This window comes from Megalops cyprinoides, chromosome 12 (assembly GCF_013368585.1).
Source record: "Megalops cyprinoides isolate fMegCyp1 chromosome 12, fMegCyp1.pri, whole genome shotgun sequence".
Lineage (NCBI taxonomy): Eukaryota > Metazoa > Chordata > Actinopteri > Elopiformes > Megalopidae > Megalops > Megalops cyprinoides.
Genome location: NC_050594.1, coordinates 288,619 through 301,118, shown reverse-complemented (window position 1 = coordinate 301,118; position 12,500 = coordinate 288,619). Strand labels below are relative to the sequence as shown.

The 12,500-nt window shown below is 55.2% G+C and overlaps 1 protein-coding gene across 6 annotated transcripts in view; it reads right to left on the bottom strand.

Moving 5' to 3' along the window:
• The window catches only part of eml1 (EMAP like 1), a 72,632-nt gene that overhangs the window by 22,126 nt on the left and 38,006 nt on the right, over positions 1–12,500 (bottom strand). For 3 of the 6 annotated variants that reach the window (XM_036541700.1, XM_036541697.1, XM_036541698.1), the window contains exons 2-7: positions 11,842–12,024; positions 11,061–11,111; positions 9,803–9,935; positions 4,512–4,640; positions 2,461–2,489; positions 1,025–1,051 (exon numbers count right to left, since the gene is read on the bottom strand). In XM_036541700.1, coding sequence (XP_036397593.1) covers positions 1,025–1,051; positions 2,461–2,489; positions 4,512–4,640; positions 9,803–9,935; positions 11,061–11,111; positions 11,842–12,024 — 552 coding nt within the window. The remainder of the gene's footprint in view (positions 1–1,024; positions 1,052–2,460; positions 2,490–4,511; positions 4,641–9,802; positions 9,936–11,060; positions 11,112–11,841; positions 12,025–12,500) is intronic. The other 3 variants (XM_036541699.1, XM_036541701.1, XM_036541702.1) reach the window with 3 other exon arrangements.

Here is a 12,500-nt window from a genome sequence, read left to right as displayed (position 1 = left end):
CTCACAGTGAGGAGCTCACAGTGAGGAGCTCACAGAGAGGAAATCACAGTAAGGAGCTCACAGTGAGGAGCTCACAGAGAGGAAATCACAGTAAGGAGCTCACAGTGAGGTCTCTACCAGTGAGATCACAGTGAGGAGATCAGAGTGAGGAGCTCACAGTGAGGAGCTCACAGTGAGGTCTCTACCAGTGACATCACAGTGAGGAGATCAGAGTGAGGAGCTCACAGTGAGGAGATCAGAGTGAGGAGCTCACAGTGAGGAGATTACAGTGAGGTCTCTACCAGTGAGATCACAGTGAGGAGCTCACAGTGAGGAGATTACAGTGAGGTCTCTACCAGTGAGATCACAGTGAGGAGATCAGAGTGAGGAGCTCACAGTGAGGTCTCTACCAGTGAGATCACAGTGAGGAGATCAGAGTGAGGAGCTCACAGTGAGGAGATCAGAGTGAGGAGCTCACAGTGAGGAGCTCACAGCAGGAGGTCTCTGCAGCAGTGAGGAGCTCCAGCTATCGACAGAGGGGAGCACTTACAGAAGATCAGTGTGTGCTGTGACTGAAAACATTCATGAGGCAGCAACGCCCCACTGAGGTTACCAGGTGGCACCACAGAGCAGCACTGTCACCATTCTCCAGGCGTATTAGAGCGCGTCCATTAGTGTACCAGGGGCTGGTGCAGGGGCGGCGGTGAGGGTTACATTCACACACAAACAGGTGTCCCACTCCACTCCTGCCACCTGCTCTACTGTGGGCCTCAGCACCAGGGCCCGGCAACAGCCTGATCAGCGTCCGCCCCCCGCCCTGCGGGCTCCGTCCTGCGAGCCCCACCTGGGGGTTCGCTCAGCGGCTCGCCCTCCTCAAATCTGACATCCGTGTAAAGTAGCGTGGCTGGACCCTGCACAGGCTGCTGCCCTCTTGGCCCTGAGCGGGAGTGTGGTGAGGTTAGTGCTACAGGAGCAGGCATATCTGTGGCCAGAGAGCCAGGCTGGGGGTGGGCTGGGGGTGGGCTGGGGGGGGAGCAGGGCCTACCTTTGCAGTGTGTCACTCGTCGCATTCCTTGTGAAGTTACAGAGACAGAGACAGAAGGACCAGGTGAGGATGTGTGACAGGTAGCTGTCTGACCAGACTCGTCATCACCGAAAAGCAGTACCTGTGTTCACCTGACCCCCCCAGCACGCGCTACGCCCTCTCTCTCTGCAGGTCCCTAACCCATCAGGAACTTCTGCATGGGACAGCACTGAAGATCTTCCTCACCAATCTCATGCTCACCTGAACAATGGTGTCTGTGTCCTTAGATGTGAGAGAAGCTTAAAGAACACTGCACTGGGGTTTAACGGGCACAGCCAGTGTGTCCAGGGGAATTACTTCCTGTCTGATCTCTATACTTCCTGTCTGATCTGTGCACATTCATTTGACAAGCGGAGCAGTTATATGAGCTTGCAGATGGGGTCCCATTTTGCCAGTGTTTTCAGAGTTTGCTTCTGACAGCCCTCTTTGGCTGGATGAGAGGACAATGGACAGACATGAACAAAAGTTGTTCACACCTTTGTTTTCCTGTGCCAGAATGTAGTGCAGTTCCTAGACTGACCTGCCATCTGAAATTTCCCCACACCTGATATGCATGACAGCTTCATGGCTGACAGCTCCACAGCAATACTTTTCCCCAGAACCAACAGCACAGGACCTCGCAGGGGGGGGCAGGTGACATGAAAGGACCAGTGGGACACCAAGGACTTCGGGGGGGGGGGGGGGTAACATACAGTAATGAGTAACATACAGAGCTGTAGTTTTTTAAAGCAATTCGAGGGCCGTGTTCCACACGGTCACTCTGAGATGTGCTGCATGTGGCCTGAAGAGGAGTGCCTGGCTCACTTGCACATTTCTGTTAGGCATCAGAATGGTGCATTTCCCTGTCTGCAGGAACCCAGCAGCTTCAATCCAGGAGCAAAACACCAATTAAAGGAGCAGTGGAGTGAAGGGAGGCCCGTACGGACCATGCAGCGGAGCCTGAGGCATCGCACTGCCTGCTCACACACCCGGGCCTCCGTCTACAGTCACCGCCTCCTCATGGAAATAAAACTGATTAATTAACTGACTAATTAACAATGAAGAATTATATAACATGCTTGCTAATTGAGGTTGTGCAAGATGAGCTGTTGTATAAACATTAGTTTAAAGCTAACGAAAGACCTACATCTTTCCCTGCGAAGACAGAGATGGCAAAAGACAAACAGTAAGAAATGCGCTGTAATGAGAGGAGAGGATAAGGTGCGCTGGTCTCATAGGCGCAGCCAGCGATCTGTGAGCGATTACCCATTACAGCCCCGTACGGCGCGTTACGGCCCCGCAAGGCGCGTTACAGCACCATACACTGCTTAGGGCTCAGTACAAAACATTATGGCACAATGCAGCTTGTTACAGTGGTGTGGAGGTCATGAGCACATAGCCAGGAATCTTATTCTTACCTGCACTGAACACTGGCTCCTTCAGTTTGCTGCGGGGAGGCAATTATGAAGACAGTGAGTCACCACTGAGCAAGAGGGAATGTTTTTCATTATTCATATTGCCATTTTTCTCTGCCAAAAATCAGGGCAGACTGATTCAGCTTTAAATTTCACAGTGTGGGGGTGCAGCGTGTGGGGTTGCAGCGCGTGGGGGTGCAGCGTGTGGGGTTGCAGTGTGGGGTTGCAGCGTGGGGGGGTTGCAGCGTGGGGGGGGTGCAGCGTGTGGGGGTGCAGTGTGGGGGGGTGCAGTGTGTGGGGTTGCAGCGTGTGGGGGTGCAGTGTGTGAGGTTGCAGTGTGTGGGGGTGCAGTGTGTGGGGGTGCAGTGTGTGGGGTTGCAGTGTGTGAGGTTGCAGTGTGTGGGGTTGCAGTGTGTGAGGTTGCAGTGTGTGGGGTTGCAGTGTGTGGGGTTGCAGTGTGTGAGGTTGCAGTGTGTGGGGGTGCAGTGTGTGGGGTTGCAGCGTGTGGGGGTGCAGCGCGTGGGGGTGCAGCGCGTGGGGGTGCAGCATGTGGGGTTGCAGTGTGGGGGTGCAGCGTGTGCGGGTGCAGTGTGTGGGGGGGTGCAGTGTGGGGGTTGCAGTGTGTGGGGGTGCAGCGTGTGTGGGGGTGCAGTGTGTGGGGTTGCAGTGTGGGGGGGTGCAGTGTGTGGGGGTGCAGTGTGTGGGGTTGCAGTGTGGGGGGGGTGCAGTGTGTGGGGGTGCAGCGTGTGAGGTTGCAGCGTGTGGGGGTGCAGCGTGTGGGGGTGCAGCGTGTGGGGGGGTGCAGTGTGTGGGGTTGCAGCGTGTGGGGGTGCAGCGTGTGGGGGTGCAGCGTGTGGGGTTGCAGTGTGGGGGGGTGCAGCGTGTGGGGGTGCAGCGTGTGGGGGGGTGCAGTGTGTGGGGTTGCAGCGTGTGGGGGTGCAGCGTGTGTGGGGGTGCAGTGTGTGGGGTTGCAGTGTGGGGGGGTGCAGTGTGTGGGGGTGCAGTGTGTGGGGTTGCAGTGTGGGGGGGTGCAGTGTGTGGGGGTGCAGCGTGTGAGGTTGCAGCGTGTGGGGGTGCAGCGTGTGGGGGTGCAGCGTGTGAGGTTGCAGTGTGTGGGGTTGCAGTGTGGGGGGGTGCAGCGTGTGGGGGTGCAGCGTGTGGGGGGGTGCAGTGTGTGGGGTTGCAGCGTGTGGGGGTGCAGTGTGTGGGGGTGCAGTGTGGGGGGTTGCAGCGTGTGGGGGTGCAGTGTGTGGGGGTGCAGTGTGTGGGGTTGCAGCGTGTGGGGGTGCAGTGTGTGAGGTTGCAGTGTGTGGGGGTGCAGTGTGTGGGGGTGCAGCGTGTGGGGGTGCAGTGTGTGGGGGTGCAGTGTGGGGGGTTGCAGTGTGGGGGGTTGCAGCGTGTGGGGGTGCAGTGTGTGGGGTTGCAGTGTGTGAGGTTGCAGCGTGGGGGGGTGCAGCGTGTGGGGGTGCAGCGTGTGGGGGTGCAGCGTGTGGGGGTGCAGCGTGTGGGGGGGTGCAGTGTGTGGGGGTGCAGCGTGTGGGGGGGTGCAGTGTGTGGGGTTGCAGTGTGTGGGGGTTGCAGTGTGGGGGGTTGCAGCGTGTGGGGGTGCAGTGTGTGGGGTTGCAGTGTGTGAGGTTGCAGCGTGTGGGGGTGCAGCGTGTGGGGGTGCAGCGTGTGGGGGTGCAGCGTGTGGGGGTGCAGCGTGTGGGGGGGTGCAGTGTGTGGGGGTGCAGCGTGTGGGGGGGTGCAGTGTGTGGGGTTGCAGTGTGTGGGGGTTGCAGTGTGTGGGGTTGCAGCGCGTGGGGGTGCAGCGTGTGGGGGTGCAGTGTGGGGGGTTGCAGCGTGTGGGGGTGCAGCGTGTGGGGGTGCAGCGTGTGGGGGTGCAGCGTGTGGGGGTGCAGCGTGTGGGGGTGCAGCGTGTGGGGGGGTGCAGTGTGTGGGGTTGCAGTGTGTGGGGGTGCAGCGTGTGGGGTTGCAGCGTGGGGGGTTGCAGTGTGTGGGGGTGCAGCGTGTGGGGGTGCAGCGTGTGCGGGTGCAGTGTGGGGGGGGCCTACCTCTCGCTGCTCCTCTTGCCGCTGGAGTTGCTCCCCGTGGAGCCGGCCCGGCCGCGGCTGCTCTTGGACTCGCTCTCCCTGCGTGAGACGCTGCCCCCCCGCTCTGAGGAGCTGGTCCTCTTCACAGTGCTGAGACAGAGCAGGAGCACAATTTATAGAGTACACACACACACACACACTCACACACACTCACACTCACACACACACACACACACACACACTCACACACACACACACTCACACACACTCACAAACTCACACGCACACACACACACACACACACACACACACACACACACTCACAAACTCACACGCACACACACACACACACACACACACACTCACAAACTCACACGCACACACACACACACACACACACACACACACACACTCACAAACTCACACACACACACACACACACACTCACAAACTCACACGCACTCTCACGCACTCACAGTCAGACGAAACTGTGAGCATTAGAAGGCTGTAGGATTGGTATGTGGAGTAATGAGCCACATTCGATAGCATTTACTGTATGGAACAATGACCTGGTTTACATATGATCACTGATATTGCTCTAAGCCTTCAGAGGACCCTGGTATGTCCATTCTACAGAACACACATCTCCCAGCCTGTACGGCCTCATGTTTATACCATTCTGTAGAATGAGCAAACACTCGTACTCTTTCAGCCTTGGCATACAGCCACTTCATCATGAAAGAGCTGTGACTCTGTAGCTCATTTTCCCTGGTCCAGTAAGAAACTTTCTCTCACAGTAGAGACTCTTCATGTGCTGATCTGCGCTTCGGAGGATTATAAACCACTCTGCTCTAGAGAGGTGATATTGGGCCCTAGGACTGAACCGAGGTACACAACCCTTCCACACAGAACTGAATCCTGCACACCCCACTGTGGGGTAGGCCCTCAGTGAGAGATTACTATGGGCCAGAGGATAAGGATGAGGTCATTCTTTAGATGCTGTGAGTGTGTTCAGTGCAGCCACACACAGAGCCCAGGGCAGAACACTGTAAAGGTTTTATTCTGAATCATGTGATTCCTCCTCAGCCAATGATAACTCTATGGGCAGTGTGTGTGCAGGCCCATGGATCAGGAACAGTCACACAGACAGCACACACACAATCCTCCTGCATACATTCTGCATCCTCAGAGGGAAAGTCAACAATAATCAAGCTTCTGGGTTTGCTTTTACAAACCACAGTCATAAGACTAACAGGAAGGGAGAGTGACAATGGAAGAAAAGAAATAGATTTTTGTTCATTTAGTTTTGTTTGTTTGTTCTTTGACGTACTTCTGACTCAATGTGTGCTGGAACTGCAGTCTGTGAGGGCAGACGTGTGAGTGCTTCCCTTTTGAATGGCAGACAAAGAAACAGCTCCATCAGCAGCCAAGCCCAGTGCTGCCCCTACTGTAATCCAGTCTGCCAGAGCAGCCCCATTCAGCCTGTCACTGGCCCGTGATGTTACCCTTCAGAAACAGGGCCTTTGTGGATAAAGGTATCCCAGCCACACTGCTGTCTGCACTGGAATTCATTCCGCCGTTGGGGGGTGGGGGGGCATGGCTCTGCCCTCTGAATGCCCAGACACACAGCGGCACAGAACTGGCACAGACGGAGCGGGAGAGCCTCTCCAGGAACAGGTGGCTGTATGGTTTTACAGTGAGGAGGACATATATAGCTGCAGATACAGCTGAAGTCCACATGCCTTGGAGAAAAAGGGCAAAACATTTCCTGCTGCTTTCACAGCTCAGACATCTACATCTTCGTGCTGAACACTGTGAGACCATGCAGGACTGTGACTGACTGACTGCAGGACTGTAACTGACTGCAGGACTGTGACTGACTGACTGCAGGACTGTAACTGACTGCAGGACTGTCACTGACTGACTGCAGGACTGTAACTGACTGCAGGACTGTCACTGACTGCAGGACTGTGACTGACTGACTGCAGGACTGTAACTGACTGCAGGACTGTGACTGACTGCAGGACTGTAACTGACTGCAGGACTGTGACTGACTGCAGGACTGTGACTGACTGACTGCAGGACTGTAACTGACTGCAGGACTGTGACTGACTGACTGCAGGACTGTAACTGACTGCAGGACTGTGACTGACTGACTGCAGGACTGTAACTGACTGCAGGACTGTGACTGACTGACTGCAGGACTGTAACTGACTGCAGGACTGTAACTGACTGCAGGACTGTGACTGACTGCAGGACTGTGACTGACTGCAGGACTGTGACTGACTGACTGCAAGACTGTGACTGACTGCAGGGTCGTAACTGGTTTCTGGCAGCATCTCTGGTGTCTCTGTGAATTTAAGGCTGCTGTCACACTTCAAAAGCGTGGAGAAAAAAGACCCTTAGCCACTTCAGCCTGGGGTGTGACTGCCAACAAAAACCCGCTTTGTCCCTCTGGCTGAAGGGGCAGCTGGAGCTGAGTTCAGTCACCAATGAGAGAGAGGAAACCCTCTCAGGGCTCAGGATGCCCTGAGATGAGCCCTAAGCCTGGGCAGCACTTGCACCAGGTGACTTTCTGTGCGCTGGAGAGAGACAGGTGCAGAGGATTCTGACCAGGCTCGGTGCCAAGAGGCCAATATACAGAGGGGGCCATCGCAAACCGCGGGGGAGCACAAAAAGTCATAAATATTATGTAGACATCGGGAAATAAGGAGACAACTGGGGGCGCACCGAGGTCCGTCTGAGGGTGCAATGCACCCCTAAGCACTCCCATAGTGCGGGGCTTGATTCAGACTCCCTGATGTTTTCATTGTACTGAAACCCTGCAGTTATGGGACGAAAAACTGTCACAAACAATAATTATCTGTGCAGATCTGAGCATTGTTCATTTTTCTTTTTGGTGACCTCAGGTCTGCCCATGGGGCAAGCAGCTGCAGGTACCCTGGCCTCTGTGGGACAGCAGGGCCTGAAGTGGGGTCTCTGTGTAAGAGTCTGAAGCCAAATAACTCCCATGATTCAGTGCAGAGGGAGGCAGCAGACTGAAGAACATTGAGCTGAGATCCTGCCACACAAAGATGGCTGTGGCTGTGAGCTGCCATCTCTGGCATCCGTCTCCACTGCACCGTCCACCAGAATAAAACATATTGATAATGAGTGGGCTGTACCATTGTTCCTCTAACGGGGGGGGGGGGGGGGGGGGGGGGGCTGGGGGATTGATGGGCTCACTGTGTAAGGACACACCTCCATGGTCCCGCACTCAAATTCCTGAACTCTTCCACCAGAGGCATTTAATCAAAGACAGACCCTGACAAGTAGAGCCGCGTGATTGGAGAACGATGGGAGGCTTTCCCGTAGTTTATTACGCCTGTAAAACACCACTTTCATCTTCCTGGGGGGGGGGGGGGGGGGGGGGTTGATGAGTGGGGAGGAAAAGCACACACAGCCTTCAGGAGCTGGAATCCATTTTCAAAAGAGATGCGGGCTTTGCTGACATTAGTTTTGCTGTTCAAAGACTGCAAGCAATGAGGTGCTCTCAACAGAGTAAACGTTAGCACTAAATGCGTTAAACTGTAACACCTGGACAGTTCCGGTCAGGAGGTTGAGTTTTAGTGGATGCTGGTTTGTGGAAGCAGGAATGGAGCTCCAGGCTGCAGCAGATGAGAGAGATCAGGGGAATGTTGAGGGTTTCAGAGAGAAAGTCTCACCGTAGCCTGCCCATCACTGTGATGCAGTCACACTGAATTAACACCAATCTCAAACACGGAAACATCAGATGGATTCCATTACTGTGGTGCTGTTCAATCACGATCGGCACGCCCAAGTGAGAGTGATGACTGATATACAATGCAGCAGACACCACTCATCCTCCACAGGGAAACTGCGCTATCAGTTATACAGTTACAATGGAGACACTCTTTACTATCCTGTATAACCACAAACTGCAGTCTGTGACAAGCAGCCTGGTCAACATTAATCTAGCCCTGAGGGCTCGTGGGGGGTTGGGGGAACCAGGATGGCCCGGGAGAGCTTGTGGAGCCTGTGAGACAGGAGTACGATCACACTGAGAGCTGCTGGCAGGGACGTGCTGAGGAGGATGACGGCTGGTGACATCGGACAGCAGTCAGCATCTGACCTCGGCTGCTGTACAGGATTTTATGTTTGTGACTCTGATAAGATGCACAGGTGCGACAGAAACAATCTTCAGGTGCAACAGAAACAATCTTCAGGTGCAACAATCTTACTGCTACGTATTTGAGGAAAGCTGGGAGCCCTGTGAGCAGGCAGAGGGGGTGTGTGGGGTCAGGGTGTGGGGGTGTGTGTGGGGTCAGGGTGCTGGGGGGGTGCCCTGGGACACACCTGCAGCTCACTAAACAAACTCATTAACTCAGCTGCTTCAGTGACAGACAGACGCTCTCGGCCTGACAGGCTGATTCCACACGAGGGCCTCAGCCGGGAGGAGCAGCAGTGAGATGCTGGCAGCGGCTGCGCAGACCCAGCCTGCACACAGAGCACTGCACCTGACACTGCCTGACACAGAGCACTGCACCTGACACTGCCTGACACAGAGCACTGCACCTGACACTGCCTGACACAGAGCACTGCACCTGACCCAGCCTGCACACAGAGCACTGCACCTGACACTGCCTGACACAGAGCACTGCACCTGACACTGCCTGCACACAGACGCTGCACCTGACACTGCCTGACACAGAGCACTGCACCTGACACTGCCTGACACAGAGCACTGCACGCCTCTCTCTCTGCAAACACAGCGCTGAAACGCAGGATCCTCTCACTGAAAACAGCCACGCCCTCACCTCACTGACTCCTCATCCTTAACCAAGGGCTCAGACAGGCAGCACTGGCCCTCTGTCAGGACTCTCAGAATAAGGCCATGCACGCGTCTTCATATTCTGAAGCCACTGCCCAGGAGCGAATTCTCAGTGTGGAAGATCACACTGGAAAGACCGCTGGAAGCACAGTCATCAGGACAGACTAACCCAAAAGAACCAGCACAGAAACAGTGCTACAGCTAAACCCATCAGGAATCTCTCATACCAAGTCACTGTGTACCTTTCCTAATGTGAACAGTGAACAGCTTGGAGTAAAAAATCCAAAATTACATAGTGCAGAATTAAGACCTGCAGGTGTGAGTGTAGAGCACAGAGTGTGAAGATGCAGGCTGCCCCCACATAACCCTCCACACCCAGCAGCTGAGAGGATTTGGAGGGGAGGGAGGTATCGCTGTTCTGTGTGTGAACGCTGGCCAATCTCTGTGTCGAAGAAGGCCAAGGCGGCCCGTGCGGTCGTACCTCTTGGTTGCTGGTGTTGAAGTGCTTTCCTTCCTGGAGCCGGAGGGAGATGGCAGGGTGCTGCTCTTCTTTGGTACGACTGTGCCGTTGTTGACCGTGGGCCTCAGCGGTAAGGCTGGCACCATGGGCCTGGCTATAAGGCAGACACACCAGCAGGGGGTGAGATCACTGACCTGACGGGTCTCCTTACAGAGAGCAATGCTGAAAGGTTAGTGAGGACTCCGGCAGCCAGAGAAAGTATCTTCACTCTAAGCTATACATCGATGGCACATGTAATGGTTTCATGCAAATGAAATAAATCACTTAACCAGCCCTGCAATTCTATATATCTGTGAGCATAGCAATGACGTTGGAGTAAACAATGACATGCCAATCCTGCCCTTTGTGCTGTGGGAGTTAGTGAGGATGAGTAACAGAGAGCTGAAAGATGAAGCCACATCACTGTGGCTGCATCTGACTCAGACCTCAGACGTCACCATGGTGACCCACAGTGAGCCAAAAGCAGGTCTCCACGGCAGCAGCTCCTGTCCTCTCGGGGGGAACTGTTAGGGTCGGGGCAGTCATGGGACTTTGTACTGGGCCACAAAGCCTCAGTCTATAGGGTCAGAAGACAGACTTCACCTCCCACACAAACACTGCATCCAGGCCCTCATCACAGAGTAGCTGGTAATGAGTCCCTCTGTGTGGGAGAGGTCTCACATCGTTACACCTGCACCTCACCCACTCCCCTCTCTGCTGGGGAACAGGGGAAACTCAACATTCATCACTGCAGACCCTCGGTCTTTACTGCCAGCTTCAGCTTCAGGTCTCAGTCCTGCATACCTGCATAAGCAGGTAGGTCTGAGTGTGAGGAGCTCTGGGGGGGGGGGGGGCACCTGGGAGCAGGTAAGCAGGCCGAGAGGATAAGGAGAAAGTGCAGGATATCAGCATGTGCAGCAGCAGGGAGCCCTCAGCATTGTCAGGCCGGGGTTTAGTGTGAGAGACACTGTGTGGAAACACAAACAGTCAGCCGTTCAGCGAAGTGTCCTCAGCCTGTGGCCCTGTGGGACGTTCAGAAATCCCAGGGCTCAGAGCGTCACTGCGGTCATGCCTGACTCGGTGAACACATGCACTGCCCCGCGTGAAACACAGCTGGCATCCAGGCTGTACCACACAGGTGAGCTTTGGTCACATGACTAAGCAGCCGCATGCACTCGTACCCGTGACGGTGATCAGCAGGAGCCTGGTGGCACAGCCACGTCACCTGGGCACAGCTTACCTGGCCTAGCACTGCTCTCTGACGGAGGAGACTTTCTCACTGCTGCCTGGTCTACACATACCCAGAGGGAGAGACAGAGAGAGGGAGAGGAAGAGATAGAAGGAGAGGGAGAGACAGAGAGAAGGAGAGGAAGAAAGATAGAGGGATGGAGGAGAGAGGGAGAAACAGAGAGAGGGAGAGGAAGAAAGAGAGAGGGAGAGAGGAGAGAGGGAGAAACAGGGAGAAAGAAAGGAAGAAAGAGAGAAGGAGAGGTAAAAGAGAAAGGAGGAGATGCATGGAGATGCAGAGGCTGGGAGGGAGGGCAGGTTGCAGTGAGGCGCGAGGGATGGGGGGGCAGCGGGACCACAGGGGTGCTGAGTGATGCTGGGGTTCAGCTTTAGGCTGGTGCTCTCCACACCTCTCTCACCCACCCCCCATTCATTCTGAATATCAGCCTAATACAGTATATCTCTAAACTGTTTCAAGCCTGAGATACTGATGTCTCAGCACTATGCACTGTAGCATCAGTCAGTATGAAGAGGAGTGTGTGCGTGCGTGCACGCGAGTAGGTATAGGTGTACATGTGTGTATGTGTATGTATATGAGTGTGTGTGTGTGTGTATGTGTGTGTGTGAGAGAGAGAGAGAGAGTATCTATGAGTGTGTGTGTGCACGTGTGTGTGTGTGAGTGTATATATGAGTGTGTGTGTGCGTGTGTGTGCACATGTGTGTGTGTGTGTGTGTGTGTGTGTGTGTGTGTGAGTGTATGTGTGTGTGCGCAGCAGGGCTAGGGGGCACTGTACCTTTGGTGGGCCCCCTCCTGGTCCCCATGGCCTGCTGCTCCTCGGAGAGGTTGAGTCTCCGCACCACGTCGGCCAGAGCGGATTTCAGCAGCTGGATCTCGTCCTCCTGCATTTGCACCCGCTGCTCCAGTGCAGCAATGCGGTCACTCATCTCCATGCTGCTGGCTGCTGATGCACTGTCATCTGCAGGAGGAGAGAGACGCTGTTACACACCACAGGAGGAGAGAGACGCTGTTACACACCACAGGAGGAGAGAGACGCTGTTACACACCACAGGAGGAGAGAGACGCTGTTACACACCACAGGGACCAGGAGAGACACTGTTACACACCACAGGAGGAGAGAGACACTGTTACACACCACAGGGACCAGGAGAGACACTGTTACACACCACAGGAGGAGAGAGACGCTGTTACACAGCACAGGAGGAGAGAGACGCTGTTACACACCACAGGAGGAGAGAGACGCTGTTACACACCACAGGAGGAGAGAGACACTGTTACACACCACAGGGACCAGGAGAGACGCTGTTACACACCACAGGAGGAGAGAGACACTGTTACACACCACAGGGACCAGGAGAGACGCTGTTACACACCACAGGAGGAGAGAGACACTGTTACACACCACAGGGACCAGGAGAGACGCTGTTACACACC